Source organism: Ostrinia nubilalis, chromosome 15, assembly GCF_963855985.1.
Source record: "Ostrinia nubilalis chromosome 15, ilOstNubi1.1, whole genome shotgun sequence".
NCBI classification, from domain to species: Eukaryota; Metazoa; Arthropoda; class Insecta; order Lepidoptera; family Crambidae; genus Ostrinia; species Ostrinia nubilalis.
This window is the reverse complement of record NC_087102.1, coordinates 6,111,604-6,135,111: the sequence shown is the minus strand read 5'-3', so window position 1 is coordinate 6,135,111 and position 23,508 is coordinate 6,111,604. Positions and strand designations below refer to the sequence as shown.

Genomic DNA, 23,508 nt, shown 5'->3' with positions numbered 1-23,508 from the left:
AGAAGATAAAAGTTAAATAAAGATCCAACCGCACCCTAGCCTACGGGCAGCAAAACTGTAAATCCGCCACTGGACGCAAGCTAAGGCTATGCGCGCACAGGTGTCAAGCAACTCAGGCCCGAGGCGGAGCGGAGAAATCACAGGAGAAATGTTTTTTTTTAAGACATTGTTCAAAATATGGCTTTCTCCGATCCGCTCAGTCTTGATGGAAACCGGGATTTAGAAAAATATGATTGTATGATCTAAGTACTTGTCTAATGACAAAACTTACTGTTTGGCTAAGAAATGCAAAAATTGATATGGGGATTTTTTACAATGGTGTTTCGAACTTTCGATTCCGAACCTTCGTGCTCAGTATTAAGCGAATTATAATTGTAGCTTTACCCCTATTTTTATTGATGATAATTTGATCGGGCTAGTAGGCACAGAAGTCAATCACAAAGTACCTAATACTATTCATACCTACGCTCAGCGGTCGCACTAGGGTTGTCAACATTGGTATATGCCCAAAAAATTATCGTGGTGGTGGTTATTTGATTTATTGTGAGAGTGAAACAGGAACGGAAAGGGAATATAAATCAAAATAATAACTATAACATTTCAATTATAATATATTATAAGTTTTAGTATCAATGGTACCTATTACAAATTTGTCACAGAAAATAACTTGCAACGATTTTGGCATTGGCGAAATGCACGATTATTAGATTTTAAAGTGTAATAAATTCGCATTCTTAAGTACAATTGTTTGCAATAAGTTAATGGAAAACACTTGCAAGGCATTGAAAAAGTTATAGTTTCTATCTCATTTAGGAGATTTTTCAGGATTTCACAGTTCAAGTAGTTCCTCTTGAAAAAGTTGCAGAATCGTTCCTCCATTGATCTGACAAATTCTAAAAACTCTGGTGCAATGTCTTCTCCTTCTGTATAAGCTATAAGCTCATTACATTCGTTGTGGTGATGTAAGCATTTCTTTAACAAATACTCACTGACGTAAACTAACGCGTCTTTTTCCGGTAAGTCAAGTGTGTTATAATCTGTAGTTGATATTAAATAAATTTTGGCGCAACTATTACTCTCTTTTGTTACCATTATCGAAGTGGTTTCTGAATCACCTGGCTCATTGGCTAAGGGATCCAATAATTTTTCAGCATCGAGTAAACATTTTGTTAAATCTTCTGTACAGTTACCACTTTTAGGCCACATTAAAATATTTTTGAAAAACTTTTTTCTAAACGCTGAAACCAGCTGCCTGGATGTTGGTTCCGTAGAATTTCCTTTCTTTGTCCTAATCTGACCTAAGAAGTTTTCTAAACAGTCCAGACTTAATCTTTTGGTCAGTACATATGAAAATCCTTCAATTCTTAAATCTTCAAACAACATTAATAAAGACTTTAATGTTATTTGGAAACCTTCAATGAACTTCACTTTAGATGTAACATTTTGGCCATTCTTAGGGTTAATTAATTTCAATGACTCAAAAAAATTCAGCATGCTATTAACATAAGCAATCTGAAATTCTTCGCCACAAAAGGCGTTTTGATATTGTTTGCTTCCATAGCGAGATGATGCATTAAAAATGTCAAACAGATCGTTCATAATTTCAATCAGTTTAACTGTGCCTTTTGCAGAATTTTCTATTACGCCAAAGTCCCTGTATGTAGATAAGCCGGCTGCAACGGTAGCACTAAGAACTTGCACAGCGTACTTTATCTCCCTCCTCTCAAGCTTTGTGGGTTTAATATGACTGTCTGTAAGTTTCGGGGCAAGTCTAAATCGTTTCAACTTATCCATCTCATAAAACTCAAGTATGTGATGCCATTTGGCCACATCGTTATCAAAATGAAATTCATAGTCAATCAAGATATTTCGCACGTATTTGATTAAGTGAGGTGGATCAAAGATATAATATATCTTTCTGTCGCCAACGAAAAAAAAGGGACTTTCTGCAGACACTGATCTTTTTCTGGCACAATTAAAAAAATCGGAACTCATATCTGACACTAAACTTCGAACATGGAAACCGATTGAAAAAAGTTCTAAGATTACGTTATCAATCCAATCTGTTATGCTTGGGTGTTTTTTACATTCAGCTAATAATGCAAAACCTACTGGCTGCACATAATTTTCATTTAAGCCATGGATCATTGCTACCAAAGCGTACTTCGCAGGCTCAGGAGATTGCACACCGTCAACTTCATGGAAACCATAAACTTTGTCTTCTTTAATATTGTAAAATAAATTCGTTTTAAGACTTATGGCGTCAATGACAAGTGCACAATTTCTATTCATATCACTCATAAATTGTACTTTGGTTTTAAGAACATCCATGAGATGACTATAAATTTTTGTAGTTATAGGCATATACATTTTCATTAGTGTTTGTTTACTTGGTAAACATAAAGTGTCTTTCAACATACTGTATGCCTGTGGACTTACGTAGTATAAATTCAAACAGAAAATTTTGTAGTCTAAATTGTATCTGTTTCCAAACCCATGTCCATCAGTTTTAATTTTGGTCTGTTGTTTAACAACACGCGCTAAGTTTGGGGTCAAAAATTTGTCACATAACTTATTAAACGTGTTGGCTTCACTAGACTGTGTATCGTCTTCTAGTTTTATCCTTTTTCGAAATCTTTGAATTTCACTCAAGAGTATTCTTTTACCAGGAGTATCATTTAAAAGGTATAACGGAGTTTGTACTTGAGCATTTGTCATCAAGTTATAATCACATTGTGAATTTGCATTGACTGTTTCTATACTTGTTGTTTGAATTCCTTTACTCTCGAAATTATTTGTTGGTAGGAGCAGTTGTGGTATTGAGTTTTGTTTTAACAACTTTCGACTTGAAAATGTACTGATGGAGCTGGGACTGAAATGAGCTTCACACACACGAGGACGACTGCGACTTGAATCAATTAAATCTTCTCTATGCATCAATCTCAACCACTTATTTCGCCTGAAACAAGATATAAGCAACTTTATCTTTAAGCCAGTTAACCAAGTGAAAGAAAGAAAGAAAGAAAGATAAATTTATTACAATGGACATCACACAAATACAGACAATTACATAGACATGTCAATGTGCCCCATGCCGAGTGAGGGTACGTGCGCGCCGGTCAAAAAAAATTGGGCGGCGGCGCGCCACGAAAAAATCCACGGCGGCGGCGTAACGCCGGCGGCGTGGGATTTTTCTACTTTGTATATTAAGACGTATAATGAAAAACCACTTTTAAACGAATGAACTTTATTAAGTAAACTAAAAAGATGACTCAACCACTTTTCTTGACAGAAATATTTTGTTTGCAACTTCTATAGTTGTCGTGCACAAAAATTATTTTATTCACCCTAAATGAACTCAGCCGGGACCTTTTGGCTGTTAAAAGCAATCTAGCAACCGAAAACACTCTTTCGCTCGGAGTGCTGGTTGCTGGAATGCATAACAGAGCCTGAGCTAATGACAATAAACGCGGGTAGGCAGATTGTCTGGTTTGCCAGTAGGACAAGATGTCCCCGTCTTCAAGTTCCGCAGGATCAGCAGTAGCTAGGTATTTCCAAGCTTCCTGGTCAACAGCATCATCGAAGCCGGAACCATGAGAACTGTGTTGCATGCTGTATTTGCGCGAGAGTTGGGAAAGTATTAAAACTTTACTTGTACTCGCTTCTTCCTGGTGATCCTCCTGGTGTAATAATGGTTGATTATGTTCGTAGTAAGGGATTAATTATTTGTATATTCTGCCAAGAAACTAGCTGGAGTTAATTCGTTAGCAGTCAGATAGAGGTCAACTTCTCCAAGCTTCATAAACCTACAGTCTAATAATGCTGCAGCAACAACAGCCTTACTGGCTGGGAAGCGTGTGTCCAGTTTCATCAACATTTTCCTTTTTAAGGATGTTATTATTAGCGACTTGTCATCATCAATCGAATTAAGCACGTCTTTTATTTCGGCTTTAAATACGAGAGCAAGGTTGATTGTGCTCGATTTTGATGCTGATAAAATTTCAACAATTTGCCGTAACTTGCTCAGAAAATTGCATAAATCCTCTAACAAAATCCATTCTGCTTAGGAAATTGTCATACCATCTTGCCCTATCCGATGTATGATGCTATTTATCGGGTTCCTATTACAACAGCTTTAGCTACAACGAATAAGCAAGCTGAAGTCGCAGTGGGCAGGGCACATAGTACGCAGAACTGACGGCCGATGGGGCAGCAAGGTTCTGGAATGGAAGCCGCGTACCGGAAAACGCAGCGTGGGACGTCCACCCACAAGGTGGACCGACGACCTGATAAAGGTAGCAGGAAGGCGCTGGATGCAGGCCGCTACCAACCGTGCGATGTGGAAGTCATTGGGGGAGGCCTATGTTCAGCAGTGGACGTCCTGTGGCTGAAATGATGATGATATTACAACAGTGTGCCATCGTTTCAGCCAAATGACGTCCACTGCTGGACAAAGGCCTCCCCCAAGGTTTTCCATAATGAACGGTCCTGCGCTGCCCGCATCCAGGCTCTTCCCGCGACCTTTACCAGATCGTCGGTTCACCTAGTAGGAGGCCTGTCCACGCTACGTCTTCCAGCCCGTGGTCGCCACTCGAGAACTTTCCTGCCCCAACGGCCATCGTCTCTACGAGCTGTGTGCCCCGCCCACTCAAGTCAAAAGTCTTTGACCAGTGTGTGTTGCCAGTGATGGTATACGGATCTGAGACCATGTTCGCTTACTATGGGCCTCATAAGAAGGCTCAAGGTCACCCAAAGGGCGATGGAGCGGGCTATACTCGGAGATCCGCAGGAGAACCAAAGTAACCGACATAGCTCGCAGAATTGCTAAAATCAAGTGCGCCATAATTGGAGTAAAAGTTTTAACTGTAGGTATGTTTGCCAAATTTCCAAATAAGGCACGAGCTACTGTCTCTCTACCACGTCTTCACTGTCTTCAGAGATTGGATCGTTTTCATCTTCCTCTATCACTTGAGAAACAGTCTCCAAAGAGTTTTGTCTCGGCGCGAATTTTATACTACCGGCGGCGGCGGCGGCGCGCTGACTCCTTATGGCGGCGGCGCGCCGCGGCGGCGCGCACGTCTGGGTCACGGTCACGGACCATTGGTAAAATAAATAAAATAGTAAGCTGCATAAAATTGTCTAGATAAACATACATAAATAGTAATATTAGTGCACAGATAAATACAAAAGGCGGGAAGTGCGTGTCGTCGTGCCACGTGCAGTGTAGGGTTCCATAGTTTCCCGTCGTAACCACAATATATTTCAGAAGCCAGAATTACTTCATGTAAAACCACTTTTAATGTTTTCTTGTAAGGGTTTTTTAGTACATAGGTTAATTAGGATCCTTGTCAGGACTACGGAACCCTAAAAAAATATCATAACCTTAAATTCCAGTCGATATCGACAGTTATTTTTATAACTCTCGAGGAATCTAACAGCATATAAAAAATCCTAGATACATGCGCGTTTGCGATGATCGATGTCGACTGGACCAACTAAACAGGCCACACGAATAGTAGGTAGTAAAATAAGTATTCATTCATACACGTCATTTCCATCGTTTTTAGTGCGAAGCTGCATGAAAGGTCCACCGATTCGAGGTTAACTTCATACAAAAAAAACGCAATTTTCAAACTATTCTATCCACAGTTCCAGCTACCCATTTCCGGTCATGTCGTCTCGTTCTATCGCAAAGAATCGCCATTTGATGAGAGCGAGAGAAAAAACGGAAATGGGTAGCTGCCTAGCTGCAACTGTGGCCCACTCACTGTACACAGTACACCTAACAACTAATCGCCTGTAAAAATGTAATTACCAGACGGGTGTAATGTGTAATGTTCACAATGTAACGCAAATTCTGCGTGTGGACAGCACTACGAGCATTACCATGTAAAGTGCTGCCCATATTATTTCTATTCCATTACATTACACGAAACATTCCATTACGCGTTACACTCGTCTGGACCCGGCTTAAGGTAAACACAAGGCTTACACAGCCAGCTTAGGGCTGATTTTTCAATCACCGAATATCTTGACACTTACCTATCTATCTAGCGAATTAAATTATCTGAGAAATACCTAATAAAGTTAGTTGTATTTTTCAAGATCAGGTTATCCGAGCCACTGAGCCGAGTCGATAGCTATCTGTGATTTTAGTTGCTAACTTCACTCTGCGAAACTGCGTTGTTACGTGTGTTAGAAGAAGACAGAAATCAATTGAAAATAATAAAATTGACATTCGTTTTATTTGACGTTTAGTCATAACCTCAAATTTCACTTCATGTTCATTCGTGATTCGTTAGTATTATTAATAAAATAACTACAATTAATGCTTAATATAAACTGTAAAATAAAATTATTACACACCACCTACATATTCGCACTCTGTTACGTTAAAAAGAACACCAAAAATACAAGCAAATAGGTACTTACTTCTCTAATACAGCTGGTACCTTAAAAAACGAGTATTCGCTGTTTAATGTTGAATTTAAACAACCGTACACCGAACAGTTATAATAAGCTTTACTTTGTTGTTCCATTTTTGCACATAAATGCGTCACACGAGTCTCAAGCGGATAGCACTCGCGCTCGCACTAGTCTCAATCGGTCCGAGATATCGTGTCAGTGACATTGAGTGTCTATGTGTGCGTTGTTTGAGCGCACTCTGTGGCGCACTCTGTTTTGTGGTATTGTTTGTGGTAATCTTAGATTAATAAAATAATCTAAGGTGGTAATTTAAAAGTGGCGTTGCCCTGTTGTTGCTGCTTATTGGTGCAAATTAATGTTAATATCTAGCAGTTAATCAACTAATAAAAACGTACTTAATTAACTAACAAACAAACGAATCTTTCTTTTTTATTCTAAGGTAACTAGGTACCCTTAGAATAAAAAAGAAAGATTCGTTTGTTTTTAAGTTAAAAGATTTACTTGGAAATCAGCTGCTATGGCCTTGAATTTAGTTAGGGACACTTAATAAAAGTTAGGGACATGAACTGCACGTCAAGGGCACCAGGCACCACTCAATCTAAATGAATACGTATTGGTTAAAACGTTTATTCATCAGCTTAACACAAATACGTTACAAAATAACTCATTAACAAGGTAGGTAGGTAAGGTACTACTTATTTTTTATAGTACCAGCCAAATGATATCTTTTAATCGTTTTTTTAATGCACGCCTGTGTGCACGCCGCACGGAATAATTATAACGAAAGGTTATGTTAACCCATATGTTACCTTTCCACCTCAGACCAAGAATAAAACTCCACTAACAACTGCTGTGGCTTAAGACTTCTATAGCCACAAGTGCAGTGATTTTAAATAATAATGCATTAAATCTCGATCGAATCATGAAATAAAATAAAACTCTTTTTCAAAACAGTGTAGTTTATTTTTAGTTGGTAACTATTTTCAAAAGATAACCCATATCGCTGGTTGTCCTAAATTACTATGGTCCAAGTCGTAACTTGTCAAATCCAGTAGCCAAACGTTAAAATATGAGTGTCAATTTAATATTGTGTTTGTTGTTTTCATTCAAAAATAATCGTTGTAAGAAAGTTGATTTTATTTTTACTGTTTTTTAAATTAGACTAATACATAATCATGATCAAAACAACTCCCTGGACCGGTGGCACAGATGAAGAATATGAAACCCAACATTTTGGTTTCGGTTCACAACGTCTTAAAATCGCTGTGCGACAGATGGTCGAACAGAAGATTACAACTGGGGTTAAAGACATGGAATCCTACTTACAAGAATCATTGGATCTTAATGAGACCGATAAAGCAACCCTTACACGTTCTTGTGATAAACTGATAAAACTGTATTGTGAGCGAGCCGGTCCTTCTTTACAAATTATAGATAGAGAAATCGAAAGGGTGCTGGAAGTGCCACAAAATGTTTTACTCCCTGATGATGAAATACATTTGCAAGATTTATCGGACGCTGATCATGAAAAGCTAAAGGAAGAAGTGACATCATTGAGGAAACGAGTGGAACGAGGAGCCTTGATGGAAGCTTTGCTAACTGCCGAAGAAGAAGAATTGTCTACTGTTGAAAAAGTCTGTGAAACTGCTAAAAAAGACATGGAAGTGCTAGATTTGCTTCTGAAGCATACTGAAGACAATAACAGTGTCAAAACTATACATAATGAAACTGATTTCCTCTGTGCTAGTGCCCCATTTATGAAGAAAAATGATGATATTAATATTTTTGAATGATATTTTGAGATAAGAAACAATTTAGGGTTATATATTTTTTCTATTTAACCATTTATATGACTTATTCTGAAACACTAATGAAAATAATACCATGCATAACGCCCATATTCACAAACTAGGCTTGCATAAGTGAATCAGCAAATCAAATGCATGTTTAATGGAGCTCTGTGATTGGTTCGTGTGTCACCCTGTGCGTCCACAGGCACTAGGAGACCTCATAGTAATGTTTGTGAATACTTCCGTAACTCAAACCATAAATGTATTGAAATTAAGTAAGAAAAAAATTACAATAAAATGCAAAATTCTATTACTTTTATGTATGATTTTAATTTTTACCCTAAATTTCAAGACAACAGACATGTTTGGTGATATCAAGTTGGTATTTTCTGATATTGATTTTTCGTTGTTACGGTTTCAGCACTTCAAATCTTCGCTATCATTCATTTTATGCATAATTATGACATATTCGTGTGATGTGTTGAAACATTTAATAGATTTGCTATTTTGAAACACTGGGCATAAAATGTTTAAATTAAACATCAAGAACAGTCAGTTTTATTTTAATGTAAAAACATAATCTCTTAAAGAATACATCATTATTACCTAATAACCAAGTCAATAACAATATTACATCAATTCTATTTTATAACATCAATCTTTATTATCAATTAGTAATACATTTTGAATATCCAAAAAAACGATACAAAAATTGATAAAATGTGATTTTGTTTCACTTCAAAAACTTGCAATGTCTTTAACTTGGCACAAATTACCATGGAGACTGGATAGTTACTATTAATATAAATTGAAATCATTTATAGTACTTGTTGGCGACAGACCTTTTTTATATGCGTTTTTTTGTATTTTTTCTTTTGGAATGTTTTTTTATATTTTGACGCTTTGTTTTTTTACTTTTTGTCTGCAGTTGTTCATTAAACACCATTAGACAAAGACGTGTTTCAATATAGTACAAAGTGAACATCTCCAAATCAATTAAATATACAATAGGTATAGTAACGGGCACACCCGGTGCCCAACAAATGGTCCTTCGCGGTAAGTACTAGCTTATTTACTTTATAGTGTTGCCTTCAATTTTCCCTATTATGCTTACTAGAAGCAAGAGGAAAATGGCTGAGCAAAGTGAGCAACCTACCGCTACTACTATGGAACCAATGAGTTCATGTTCGTCATCGGCTTTGCCGCAATTGCCCCACACGACACAACCATCATCCGCCTCGTGCCCTTCGGGTCGCTCAGGCCGTTCTAGCCGTTCCAGCGCCACCGTGGTGGCGCAGAAGCTCGCGGCGCAGGCCGAGCACGCACGCCGCGTCGCCGAGCTCGAGCGCGCTGTGGCGGAAAAGGAGCGCGCCGTGTTGGAGAAGGAGCGAGTTGCAGCTGATTTGGAACTGCAAGCCGAACTAGCTGCGATCGATGCGCATAGTGGTTCTAGTAGCCGGTACAGTAGAACAGCTGATTGGGTGGCTTCATGTAACAATGATCCTAATTTGCAGGTGCCTATGCTCGTCAATGACGATGACAAAGAATATGTGCGTAAACCGTCAGTGTCGGTACCTTTGGCGGTACTATTTCCCGGCGCTGCTACCACGGATGCGCCTTCATCGTCAGTGGCTTTCCCAACGCCGCACCAAGGGCAGCCGTCGCTTATTGAGGCAACGACAAGCGTTGCCGCGCCGGCTACCGTGCGGCCGGAGCCGCCCGCGCCTGCCGGACCTGCCCCAGCTAAGCCGCTACGTCAGCCTCAAGCATTACCTACTAGACATGCACATTACTTAGGTTTAGGTACACATACACAACGCGATTTATGTAACAATTTTAATAAAGTTGCTATTAGCCAGGATACACCTACTGATATACAACAATTAGCTGAAGCCATCACGAGCCTGGCCGCGTCGAAGCAGCAGTCGCCGCGGGTGAGTGACCTAAAGCTTCCTTTGTTTGATGGGCGAATCCAGGACTGGCTACTATTTAAACGTACGTTTGATCTAACCAAAGCTGGGTTTTCTCCGCTAGAAAACCAAGCTCGGCTAAATTTTGCTTTGCGAGGCGTTGCTAGAGACGAAGTAGGCGCGCTTCTAGCCTCTGCGCGAGACCCAGACGTGGTCATGAGCGCCTTGGAGGCTAGATTCGGCCGCCCCGAGCATATTGTGTTGAACGAGATAGCCCAGGTCAAGGCTTTGCCCAGGCTTAGTAGCATTGATGGTGGTAGGGAAATGTGCCAATTTGCCTGTCGAGTCCGCCGGTGCGTAGAAACAATTCGCGTACTCAACCAGGCCGAGTACTTGGCTTCCCCGGAATTGTGTAACACTATCGTGAGTAAACTAAGCGCGCTCTTGCGAGCACGATGGGCAGATTTTGCATTCTCTCGTTGTCATACTAAATACAGGCTCGAACTTCTCGCAGATTTTCTGTCTCATGAAAATGAAATTCATTCAAAATTTGGTTTCATTCCCGACATGAAATTGTCATTGTCAGATAGACCGGTCAGAGAGCAATTGTATGCGGCCTGTACAGATGACATTGACAACGAAGAGAGTTCCTATATGACTAATGATTATTCCTCGGCTAAAAACTCTTTGTCTAAAAACCAGACAACTAAGCCAGCGCCATCTAATTTAGTTGGCGAGAAACAACTTCCTTGCAAATTCTGTCAAAAAAGTAACCACGAATTAGTAGGGTGCAAGGAGTTTCAAGTACTTCATGTGGACGACAGATGGCAGTGGGTAATTGAAAATAAATTTTGTAGAAAATGTTTGCGAAAGGGTTCGCACTTATACAAGCTGTGTAAAGCTAAATGTGACATTCCTACATGCAGTCGTAGTTTTAGCCACCACACTTTGCTTCATTCCCCGATAGCACCGGAGCATAACAATCTCATTTCGTTGGAGGCGAATGTTGACATTGTTCCTGAACACTCTTAAAAATAACGACGTCGCACACGACTCGAGCTCCGACGACGTCGAGGTGGTCGCGCATACAACATCGCAGCAGCATGTGGATGGAGCGGGTCGTCGTCCGCTGCTCAAGGTGATTCCTGTGTCGGTCAGCGGCCCTCTGGGCTCGGCGGACATATATGCTCTCCTCGATGATGGCTCAACGGCTACCATTATCGATTCAAAAGTGGCTGAAGACATCGGCGCTGTGGGGCCTAAGGGGAACATTACGGTAAATTGTATAGGTGGGCTTTCTAAAAGTTCGGAAGTCACATTTGTAAATATTAATATAAAAGGTAAACATGGTCAAAAATCTTTCGATATTTCTAATGTTCGTGCCATGCCAAAATTAAATTTAACCAATTGTCAATCGGTGTCGGCGGATGACATTTCGCGCTTTGACTATTTACGTGATTTGACGGAAGAGCTGTGTTACGAACAAGCAAAGCCCGCATTGATCATCGGAGTTGACAACTGGCACTTGAGTGTTCCGCTCGCAGTACGTCACGGTTCTAGGTGTCAGCCGGTTGCCACTCGTACGCCTTTGGGTTGGGTTCTGTATGGATTCTCTTCCAGTAAAACAAAACCGGTTGAATTTGTTAACCATTGCAATTTTGACGAAAGCGAATCCGTGGAGACACTGATAAAAGAAAATTACAAGCTAGACTCAATTGGAATTGAGAAAAAAGATTATCGTACTAAAAGTCAGGCTCGCGCTTTGGACATTTTGGAAAATACAACTCGGCGTCTTCCCGGAGGTCGCTTTGAAACTGGTCTTTTGTGGCGAGATGACTTAAAAGATGTACCAAATAATTTTGAGATAGCCTTGTCGCGTTTTAAGAGCCTGGAACGGAAATTTCAAAAAGAACCCGAGTTCGCAGAAGCTTACCGTCTGAATATGCAGGCTACTATAGATAAAGGTTACGCGGAAATTTGTACTAAGCCGCCAAGCGGCATCACTTGGTATTTGCCTCATTTCGGAGTCTTTCACCCCCAGAAGCGTAAGTTAAGGATTGTTCACGATGCTGCAGCTAAGTTTCTGGGAATAAGCTTTAACTCTATGCTTCTGTCAGGTCCTGACTTGCTTCAAAATTTAGTCGCGATTCTAATGCGTTTTAGAGAAGGCTGCGTAGCGTTAAACGCGGATATCCGGGAAATGTTCCCTCAGATAAAAATTCGAGAAAACGATCGCGACGCGCAGCGCTTCTTGTGGCGCAGCGACCCTTCTTCACCAATCGAAGTATATAGAATGTCCTCAATGATTTTTGGGGCCACTTCCAGTCCGTGCACTGCACTGTATTTAAAAAATAAAAATGCACTTGATCATCAGCACCTGTATCCTGATGCTGCACAAGCCATTGTAAATAATCATTATATGGATGACTATTTGGGAAGCCTGGACGACGTCGACGGCGCCGCTCGTCTGGCAGCCGATATAGTGAGGGTACATAGCTTAGCTGGCTTTGAGATGAGATCGTGGGTATCTAATAAACCGGAGGCGTTGTCCTTGCTGCCGCCTGAGCTGTGTAACCTTACCACACCACAAGTAGGCTTAGGTCCATCATCTTCCTCATCTAGCGTTTCATCATCATCAGACTGCATTAGAATTTTGGGGTTGTCTTGGAACATTGTAGAAGACAACCTATATTTTCGGATTGACGTGCCCGAGGAAATCCCATCGCCACTTACGAAGAGGGCAGCTCTCTCATTACTAATGCGAGTGTACGATCCTCTTGGGTTTCTAGCTCCGATCGTAGTCCAAGGGCGTATAATGTTCCAAGACTTATGGAGAAAAGGGGTTTCATGGGACGAATCAACTTCTGCTTCTATCGTAGCCAGCTGGTCATCATGGCTTCAAAGGCTCGTTGAAGTTAAAACCTGTTCAATTCCACGTTGGTATCAGGCTTTCCATCATCACCAGAAACCCGACTTGGAGTTGCACGTTTTCGCTGATGCGAGTGAGTATGCATACGCGTGCGTTGCATATTGGCGTTTGAGTCTTGGCAATGACAGCGTTCAACTCACCCTAATTGGTGGGAAAGCTCGACTTGCACCATTAAAGCCTGTGTCTATGCCCAGACTCGAGCTACAAGCTGCCTTGATAGCTGCGAGGTTTGCAAGTTTCATCATTCAAGCTCATAAACATAAACCATGTCGTGTTACCTTTTGGTCCGATTCCATGACAGTGCTTAGATGGTTGCGAAGTGACGCCCGCACTTTTAAACCCTTTGTGGCGCATAGGGTTGGCGAGATTACGGAAATTTCAGACGTTTCTAATTGGCGGTACGTGCCCTCCTCTGATAATGTTGCGGATGACGCCACGCGCCCTAGCACTTCTAAATTCGACACGTCCGCTCGCTGGTTCACCGGACCTTCGTTTCTCTTAGAACCATCATGTCATTGGCCTTGTGAACCGTCGAGTGAGGTCCCATTATCTCGTGATGACGAAGTCAAACGTTCCGCTACATCAGAAATAGTGGGACAAATCAATGTTCAACCGCATGAACTACCTTCACCGGTCGTTGCGGACCATTCAAGGTTTTCTGAATGGTTGCGTTTAGTTCGTAGTACGGCCCGCGTTCAACAATTTATTAATTTAGTTCGGTTGCGTTTAAATTTGAGACGTCAAAATTCTAAATTAACTTTGAAGAAAGAACTCTCAAGAACGAAGAACTTTCATCCTTTGTCGGCGGAGCTTATCGAAGAAGCTGAGAAGAGGCTGTTGTTAAAGAGTCAAATTGACAGCTTCCCTGATGAGTTAATACAACCTGGTCATCTTTCACCTCACTCGAGATTAAAGCATCTTGATATACGTCGTTCATCAGATAGTCTTCTCCGCCTCGTCGGGAGGATTCTCCGTGCTCAAGACGTAGATACGGAGCCTAACCCCATAATCTTGGACGGAAAACATCATATCGTGCAACTCATGATCATGCACTTTCATAAGCGAGCCGCCCACGCTAATAATGAGACCGTCGTAAACCAACTGAGACGTGAATACTTTATCCTTCACCTGAGACCTTCCGTGAAGAAAGCTGCCAGCTCTTGTCTCTACTGCCGAATTAGAAAGGCGCAGCCACTTATACCTCTGACTGGTGACTTACCTGAGGCAAGGCTTGCACATCATCAAAGGCCATTCTCGAATGTGGGGCTTGATTATTTTGGTCCAGTTTCTGTCAGCATCGGAAGAAGAACTGAAAAAAGATACGTCGCGCTGTTCACGTGTTTAACTGTTCGAGCGGTGCATCTAGAAATAGTCGCAAGTCTCACTACTGATTCTGCTATCATGGCTTTGAGGCGATTTATAGCTAGAAGAGGTACCCCCTCGCTCATCTACTCCGATAATGGGACTGCTTTTGTTGGAACTAACAACAAGCTAACAGAAATATACGACTTCGCTGCTAGCAATAAAATCGTATGGAAGTTTATACCACCAATAACTCCATCGATGGGAGGAGCGTGGGAACGGCTGGTGAGGTCCGTCAAGACTGCGCTATCGGTAACCCTAAAAGAACGATCACCCCGCGAGGAGACGCTGCACACGCTTTTACTGGAAGCAGAAGCGTTGGTCAATTCGCGTCCACTTACTCATGTTCCCGTGGCGCCGCACGAAGATCAGGCCCTAACACCATTCCATTTCCTTATTGGAACAGCCACGAATGAACCGGTCCTGCGTCCTGTTTCAGACACAGACCTTTGGGGACGCACCCAGTGGAAGAAAGGGTTAAGGTTAGCTGACCATTTCTGGAAGCGATGGGTTGATGAGTACCTTCCAACACTCGTACCAAGGCGCAGCATACCCCCGCAGCCAAAGGTTCAGCTGAAAGTTGGCGACCTTGTCCTAATTGGTGATGGAGCTCTTCCTAGAGGAACCTGGCCCCGAGGCAGAGTGACCGCCGTGTGGCCTGGATCAAGGGGAGTCGTCAGATGCGCTGACGTCGCCACGAAAGGAGGCACATTACGTCGCCCCGTCAGGAAGCTGGTGCTGCTGCCGACTGTCGCCTGACTGCTTTATGGTTGCTTCACACCGCGGGGCGCCATGTTGGCGACAGACCTTTTTTATATGCGTTTTTTTGTATTTTTTCTTTTGGAATGTTTTTTTATATTTTGACGCTTTGTTTTTTTACTTTTTTTCTGCAGTTGTTCATTAAACACCATTAGACAAAGACGTGTTTCAATATAGTACAAAGTGAACATCTCCAAATCAATTAAATATACAATAGGTATAGTAACGGGCACACCCGGTGCCCAACAGTACTTTAACAAAAAAAATTACACACTATTTAAATTATTTGGTATCACATTTATGACTTATACTACTCACAAATCTAGAGATGAATGAGCCTCGCTCTACATAAAACTAGATGCTGAACAACAACATTTAAGGTTAAGTATTATAATTATGTTTTTATTAATAAATTTTACTTTTAAATCCACATAAGCAGGAATTCTGAACAAAATGAAGGCATTTGAGATAGCAATGATTTTATGAAAACTTGCAACAAGTACAGAAAAAACAATGGAGTACATAATTTGACTACATTGAGATTTATTAATTTTGTGAGCATGGACTGAAACTAAACAAGTATCAGCTACCTTAAACATACTTACATACAACAGTCACTCTATTTTTTAATATTCATGAATGGCTATGGCACTATTGAAAAAATAATGGTATGGACAATATAACTACTTTCTATTTTTGTATTTTAATATTTAAGAAGATAATGTAAATATTTAATATGAAAATTTTGATAAATTATAAAAGGAAAAGCATGATCTTGAGTTGTGCTACAGGGTTAAAAACCGAAATATTCTCTATTTCTGGTCTAACATGTTGCATAATTTACATGTAATTCTTTGGATGTGTAATCACGTGATTAGAGCCCCGATTACGGTAATTTTTAACGTCTACAATCCAGACACGCTTCTCGATTCTGCGATACGATTGGTCGTTCAACAGCGTACGTCAGCTGTTTTGACCAATCGTATCGCAGAATCAGAAGCGCGTCTGGATTGGAAACGTTAAAAGTTACCGTAATCGGGGCCCAGTTCATTCAACATAATAAACCCAAGCATTTGATATAACTGATATTACACACACAATACCAAGATGCAACATCAAGGAATTACATGAATTCAACCAACTTCATACTGCTTAGTGTCCATCTACATGATTAATGCGTTTACATTCTCATGTATATCTCTATTCTATTGATTACATAAGCAGTTGACTTAAAATATCAATGATTCCCAAAATACAATACAATATTAATGAATAATTGATAAATACTGTACTCTTTATCACAGACAGTAAATAAATAAATTTAAAAATAAATTACTAATGAATCTATGTACAACACTTTAGAATGTATGCTTTACGTTTCATATTTACAATTTAGTTTACACCTAAAACTATACAAGAATAACGTCGAATTTTGGTAACGAAGGAGGTAAATAGTTAAAAGTTATAAGATCTAGATTAAATTACAATCTTTTACTCTAAAATTATAAACTGATGTTCATACAATGACAACTTACAAAAGTAAAATATTTTGCAACTTTATTGTCTGCCTATTGATGAGTACTCAGAGCTCATCAGTTATAAATAGTTAAATACATTTAATTGTAAAGTATGATAAAAATAACATTAACTTTTGATAATATAAATGTCTCAAATAGTATACGACAATTTAACAATTCATTATAGGTTGACTAGATAATAATTATTTATATGGTTTTAAGATATCAAAAAATACTTTAAAAATAAATTAACCATTATCAATAAATCACATAAGTTGATTTACAACGCATGTAATAATTTTCATTTGTGTATCAATGGCCACAATATAATATCAGTATTCATGAAAAATCCTTAATAGAGAAATATAGTAATTAGATAGCCTAAGACATGAAGATTGAGAAGTCTAAAATCATTATGTGGCAGGCAATTTATATGCCGATCGCATTAATATACATTGATAGATCTTCAGCCTTTAAAACAGAAACGAGTGGCCAAGACGAATTCAGAAGAATACGAAGATAATACACGAAAATACATAGAATTATGTACATGTTACCGCCTGTATAATTTTGGACGCGTCTTGGGCAAGTTACAATAGTTCTTTTACACTAGTCTTATCATTTATTTTATTTCACACCGAGAATCTAATATTATTACCACAGCTAATAATAATGAATTAAATTATTCTTTGGCTATGATATCATGTAGTGGAAATGCCTGAAATAATTATATGATGTTAATTACTCACATAGGTGTATAAACTTACAAGCAAGCTATATTTAATTTAATCAAGGAGATGTTGTACATGCTTAATTTCTATGGTAATATTGTATGTTTCAGTATAACGAAACTTATGTTATACAAACTTAAATTACCTACTAAGCGTCATTACATTTCACTGAATTGGCGAATGAGCAACATATGGCTGGTAATCATTTAATTGTTGGTGGTTACATTGTGAAATCTAGGGAAGAACGAATCTAAATTCATAATCAAACTTTCAATTAAAACAACATCGTGCAACAGTGCAAAGATGCAGTGAAAACTAGCAACTGAATAAATATTATTTTTATCAAGAAGGGTTTTGAAGAAAGAGAGCAGAGTTCAAGTTTTGAGAAGTTATTCGAAGGCGTAGTGTGTTGTATACTTTAAACACAATACAGGTTGTGTATAATGGTAAGGTCGTGTAGGTAGTGTTCTGTGTTTGTGATGAACTGATGAGCTCAAACACAGAATGTCAGTCACAAAAAGATGACATTATGATCACGTTCCATAAGTTCTAATACATAGCTAACAAGTTTTTATACAGGGTGTCCCGTAATGTAACGTCAAGCCGGAACTGGGTGTTGAGGCAAGTTATGCTGGTTATCAAAAAAATATTTAAAAAAATCTATGTGGCATTTTGTCAAAATAATAGGCATTTAAAAAAAAACAAAAAATTCTACTCCCGGTGACGGTCTTTTTACTCGTGTTGCCACAAATCTTCACTTTTTCCAAATTTTTTTTTTGTTATGTAACCCTGAATAATGCTTCTCTAAATCGTTATCAAAATTACAAAACCAGCTGCTCCAGCTTGGATGAAAAAAATACATTATTCCCAAAAAATTTTTCAAAATAAAATTTTTGCCTAGTTTAAACTGACTGTACTGAAAAAAAATTGTACTACGCGAGTATGGCAAGTGACGTCATAATTTGGCGCATTTAGTAAGGATTCCAAAATGGTATAACACTTGGTAAATTCTTGCTGTAATTGTCGACAATTTTTGTTTTTTTGGAAATAATCCCGTTTTTAACTTTATCTACCTTGGTTATAAAATATTATTCTAATGTGCCCAAAATTCAAGTTTCCGTGACTGACCACCGTACAGTCAGTCACAGAAACTTTTGTCACCATGACAGTAATTAGTAGTTGACATACTGTGACAAAAGTCACCCGTGCGCGCGCGCCTTTACTACCTGCTCTGCCTGCACTTGTACTTGGTAACAGGGATGATAAGGATATGAAGTTTCGGTTATGGATACGGTTACGGATATTAGAATAATATTATACCGGTTTCGGTTACGGTCACGGATATGAAATCATTTCAGATTATCCGAAAGTTTCGGATAACTTGGGTTACGGAATTATTAGAATTTCAAAAATGTAGGTATAATTCAAATAGCAAGATGCTGCGTGACCCACATAGCTACTTTATGTACCAACTAAGACGACACCTATGTATGATAAAGGTAAAACAGGCTGGCATATTAGATGGTGCCAGGGAATGCCAGACAAGTTGGTAACAAATATTAAGATTTAAGGTACAATTCCAAGACGTGCCGCAGACCGCAAACTGCAAAACTATGAAATCGGCAGCGCGGCATTGCAGCTGCGGCGTGTATACTGCAGATTTCATAGAGTTTTGCAGTTTGGAATTGTACCCTTAAGACTCCGCCTTTATCCGAAACTATCCGTAACTTTTGAATCAGTTTCGGTTACGGTTATGGATTTTTTTTTATTTCGGATATCCAATAGTTTCGGTTATGGTTACGGATATCCATAACATCCCTGCTTGGTAAGATGGCCCTCTCCGTCCCGCTCATACCTTTTAAAATGGCTTCTCCACCTCACTTAAGCCAGAAACTTGAATTTTGGGCACATTAGAATAATAATTTTTAACCAAGGTAGATAAAGTTAAACGGGATTATTTCCAAAAAAAACAAAAATTGTGACAATTACAGCAAGAATTTACCAAGTGTTATACCATTTTGGAAACCTTACTAAATGCACCAAATTATGACGTCACTTGCCACACTCGCGTAGTACAATTTTTTTTCAGTACAGTCAGTTTAAACTAGGCAAAAATTTTATTTTGAAAAATTTTTTGGGAATAATGTATTTTTTTCATCCAAGCTGGAGCAGCTGGTTTTGTAATTTTGATAACGATTTAGAGAAGCATTATTCAGGGTTACATAACAAAAAAAAAATTTGGAAAAAGTGAAGATTTGTGGCAACACGAGTAAAAAGACCGTCACCGGGAGTAGAATTTTTTGTTTTTTTTTAAATGCCTATTATTTTGACAAAATGCCACATAGATTTTTTTTAATATTTTTTTGATAACCAGCATAACTTGCCTCAACACCCAGTTCCGGCTTGACGTTACATTACGGGACACCCTGTATTTCGCTTTTAAACATGTATCAAATGACTTTTCTCTGATATTATTGACATTCTGCGCATTAGCTACTTAGTGTCTCTGGTGGAGTGATTAAAGTGGTGTGTGGTGTCAGATTTGTCATGGCGTGTGGTGCGAAGTAAAAGGTACGTGTTAAGTTTTGTTCGCATTAGTTGAGTAATTTAGTAAACTTGCCTTTAGTAATCTTTGTTCAATGTACTTTATTTTTAAGCCATGATTTGCAATCTGTTGTACCTTAATAAATAAATAAACTACTCGCTCGCTAATGACCAAAAAACTGTTCGCACTTTGGATTGGAGTACAGTTTACAAGTAATTATTATAGTTTTTGTATGAACTCGACTCGGCGCGGTTCGGATTCGTTTAGCCGATGAGCGAGACGCTTGGTGGGGGTAGCACCCTGTCAAAATAAAACATAATGTATTGGCTCGACTAAACGATATATGCCCATTTTCATCATGAATCCCTAATTTTTAAGTGACCCCTATGGTAACACTTAACAAGAATTTTGTTTTCATAGGGGTCACTTAGGGATTGATGGTGAAAACGGGCATTAGTAACCTACTCGACAAAATTTTTGGTGTTCAGACACTAGCTACTAAATTACTCGCCAGAAATTACTTGACTAGTGCGAACCAGGTTTTAGAGTGATAGGAAGTGGTGTGTAGTGTGTTGTGGTCTGCGTTATAGTTGAACGATTCTGAAACATCAAGTGGCATTAATAGGAAATAATAAACCAGTGTTGATATTAGCGCCCTCCAGTAAATGACATTTTAGTGTTTTCCCAATGATTACGATGACCCAAACTTCATGATGCATCAATATTCTAACTTATATTGGGGGCATACGCTGACAAACTTTCAGCCTTTATAAAATGACGTAGATCTGGCGTCCACTGGCTCTCAGTCTACCAGTATTGATAGTAGCGCCCTACTGTCAACGGTTCAGAATCGTTGAACGCGGTGCGTGGTGCGAGTTGCGGTGCTACACGAAGGCAGGCTCGTTCGACGCGGTGTGTGGTGCGAGTTGCGGTGCCACACGAAGGCGGGCTCGTTCGACGCGGTGCGTGGTGCGAGTTGCGGTGCTACACGAAGGCAGGCTCGTACGACGCGGTGTGTGGTGCGAGTTGCGGTGCCACACGAAGGCGGGCTCGTTCGACGCGGTGCGTGGTGCGAGTTGCGGTGCTACACGAAGGCAGGCTCGTTCGACGCGGTGTGTGGTGCGAGTTGCGGTGCAAGTTGTGGTGCGAGTCGTCGTGCGAGTTTCGGTGCTAAGGGCAGTGCTACACGGAGGCGGGCTCGTTTAACGCGGTGCATGGTGCGAGTTGTGGTTGTGGTGCGAGTTGCGGTGCGAGTTGCGGTGCTACACGTAGGCGGGCGGGCGCGGGTCGCGCGCGGTGGTGACGCGGCGCGCGGCGGGCCCCGGCCACGACCAGCCGTTGTCGCTCAGCGCCACCAGTCACACGGGGCCTGCCCATTCTGTGCTGTCCTGGAAGCGATAGATTTTTTACATGTATAGGCGGCACAGCTAGGGTTGACAGGTCCAAAAACACTAAATCCGGACTCTGTGCTTCATTTGGCCGGACATTTTACCCTAAAAGCCGGACATGTCACGAGCAATGAGGGTTTTCGCGTTTGAAAAATCCGCCAGATGGCAATACGTAGACGCGAGGTCCAAATGCTGCATGATTGGTTATTTTTGACATGACATTGACAGATATGTCAAAATCCACCAATCAAGCAGCAGTCAGACCCCACATCCACGTCCCGCCATCTAGCGGATCTTTCATACGCGAAAACCCTCATTAGTGTCATAGCTCACGTGTGAGTACTATCATCATCGGCTGCCCAACATCCCGATGCGTGCGCTTGATATTATTCTGTAGCTCGATTTCGCCTGGCACGGTAGCCACATAAAAAGCCTCACAAAAGCCGGACAGGCCTGACAAGACAATATTTGGCCGGACAAAACCGTAAAAAGCCAAATATGGCCGCATATAAGAGTTGGCGCTGACAGTTGAACCATCAAGGAATTCAAATTAAAAATCGAGAAATAATCCTCATCCTCATCTTGGCTACTTACTACTGGCGTTATACCTGTGAGATGTTCACCGTGGGATGCATAGGGCTCTGCGGCGCTGCGTTGGCGGTGGTCGTACGGCTAGCACGAAAAACTTACGAGTTCGAATCGTTTGCGTATTCGAATCGCCATCAAAAGATTTAGTACGAAAACTAAAACAGCGTCCTTGTGAACGTGTCGTAAAGTGAACTTAGTATGAGAAATGGTTGCACAAAACTTATATTGAGAACACGTTATCGTTTAATTTGAAGGTTGGGTATCGAATTTTGTCGAATACGCAAACGATTCGAAGACGAAAGTCGTTCATGCTAGAGGTACACGCCTTGGCCGTAAGTGACGGTTGTGCATCTCCATTTAAACTATCTTTCGAGAAATAAAAGCATCCTCCGTATTCTTGGCTACTTACTACTGGTGTTATACCTGTGAGATGTTCACCGTGGGATGCATGGGGCTCTGCGGCGCTGCGTTGGCGGTGGTCGTGAAGTAACCGCCAGGCCTTGGCCGTAAGTGACGGTTGTGCATCTCCATCTGAACTATCTTCATAAACTCTATCTGGGCTGCTAGCTTTTGGACCTCCTCCTGTAATTAGAGAAGTTTATGTTAATATTCTTTTCGCTTAAATTGTGTTAATTATGCCCGTTTTCACCATCAATCCCTAATTTTTAAGTTACCCCTAAGTATGTAAACAAAATTCCTGTTATTTGTTTCCATAGGAGTCACTTAAAAATTAGGGATTGATGGTGAAAACGGGCATTATGCTCCTATTTCTGTGTGGTGTGCAATAAAGAGTACTATCTATGTATCAAAAAGTTGCCCGTAAGGAGTCAACATGACGTATTTTGAGCTACAACTATGGTAAGGAGCCAGTACAACTAATAATAGTAAGGCCTCTTCCCTAGCGTTTTACGAGCGCTGGCGTTTCTCCAAAGTTGACGTCGCGAGTCACTAGGTCGCCACAAGTCCTAAAATGTCAACACTAATGTCGAGCGGTACCTTGAGCTCCTCGTTCTCCTGGTACAAGTCGGGCGGCTCGTCTGGCACCAGCCCTATGCCGTTGAGCGACGACGACGGCACGCCCCGGCTGTCCCGAGTGTCGTGTGTATCGTCTGGTCCGTGAGCACGTAGAATTTTCGTCGCGACTGGCACCCGCAGTGAGTGTGCGAGCGCGATAGCAACATAATTACGCGCGAGCAATAAGGATGGGTAGCTTGCGGTCATTGGACAAAATTCTACGTCCTCACGGACCGGGCTTTAGTCAACACTAGTGTACCTTGAGCTCCTCGTTCTCCTGGTACAAGTCGGGCGGCTCGTCTGGCACCAGCCCTATGCCGTTGAGCGACGACGACGCCGGCACGCCCCGGGCCCGAGCCCGGCTGTCCCAGGTGTCGCCTGTGCCGCGGACTACGCGAAGCACCTAGAGCATTACAATAGAAAAACTTTCAATATCAAAATTATTATCTCCACTGATAGATTTATGAACGAGAAATAAGTACAGTAAAAAAGGTAGCCCTTAAGGGACATTTTAAATGTCTCCTTATCTTTTGGGTATTAGAATAGAAA

General features: G+C 40.6%; 2 protein-coding genes and 1 long non-coding RNA gene across 3 annotated transcripts in view; 1 reads left to right on the top strand and 2 right to left on the bottom strand.

The window, feature by feature from the left end:
- Window positions 1–593: 593 nt before the first annotated feature.
- Window positions 594–6,746, bottom strand: LOC135078459 (uncharacterized). The gene is made up of 2 exons (XR_010258618.1): window positions 6,433–6,746; window positions 594–2,959 (listed from the first exon to the last, which is right to left on the bottom strand). It is a non-coding gene; the product is annotated as an uncharacterized LOC135078459 (long non-coding RNA).
- A 755-nt stretch (window positions 6,747–7,501) lies between these two features.
- LOC135078458 (protein MIS12 homolog) lies at window positions 7,502–8,535 on the top strand. Its single transcript, XM_063973009.1, has one exon. The coding sequence runs from the start codon at window positions 7,602–7,604 to the stop codon at window positions 8,217–8,219; it is 618 nt and encodes a 205-aa protein (XP_063829079.1). The 5' UTR covers window positions 7,502–7,601; the 3' UTR covers window positions 8,220–8,535.
- A 13,827-nt stretch (window positions 8,536–22,362) lies between these two features.
- Window positions 22,363–23,508, bottom strand: part of LOC135078634 (probable G-protein coupled receptor CG31760) — an 86,329-nt gene continuing 85,183 nt past the window's right edge. The window contains exons 16-17 of the mRNA XM_063973162.1: window positions 23,219–23,362; window positions 22,363–22,527 (exon numbers count right to left, since the gene is read on the bottom strand). Of these exons, the coding sequence (XP_063829232.1) occupies window positions 22,363–22,527; window positions 23,219–23,362 (309 nt within the window). The remainder of the gene's footprint in view (window positions 22,528–23,218; window positions 23,363–23,508) is intronic.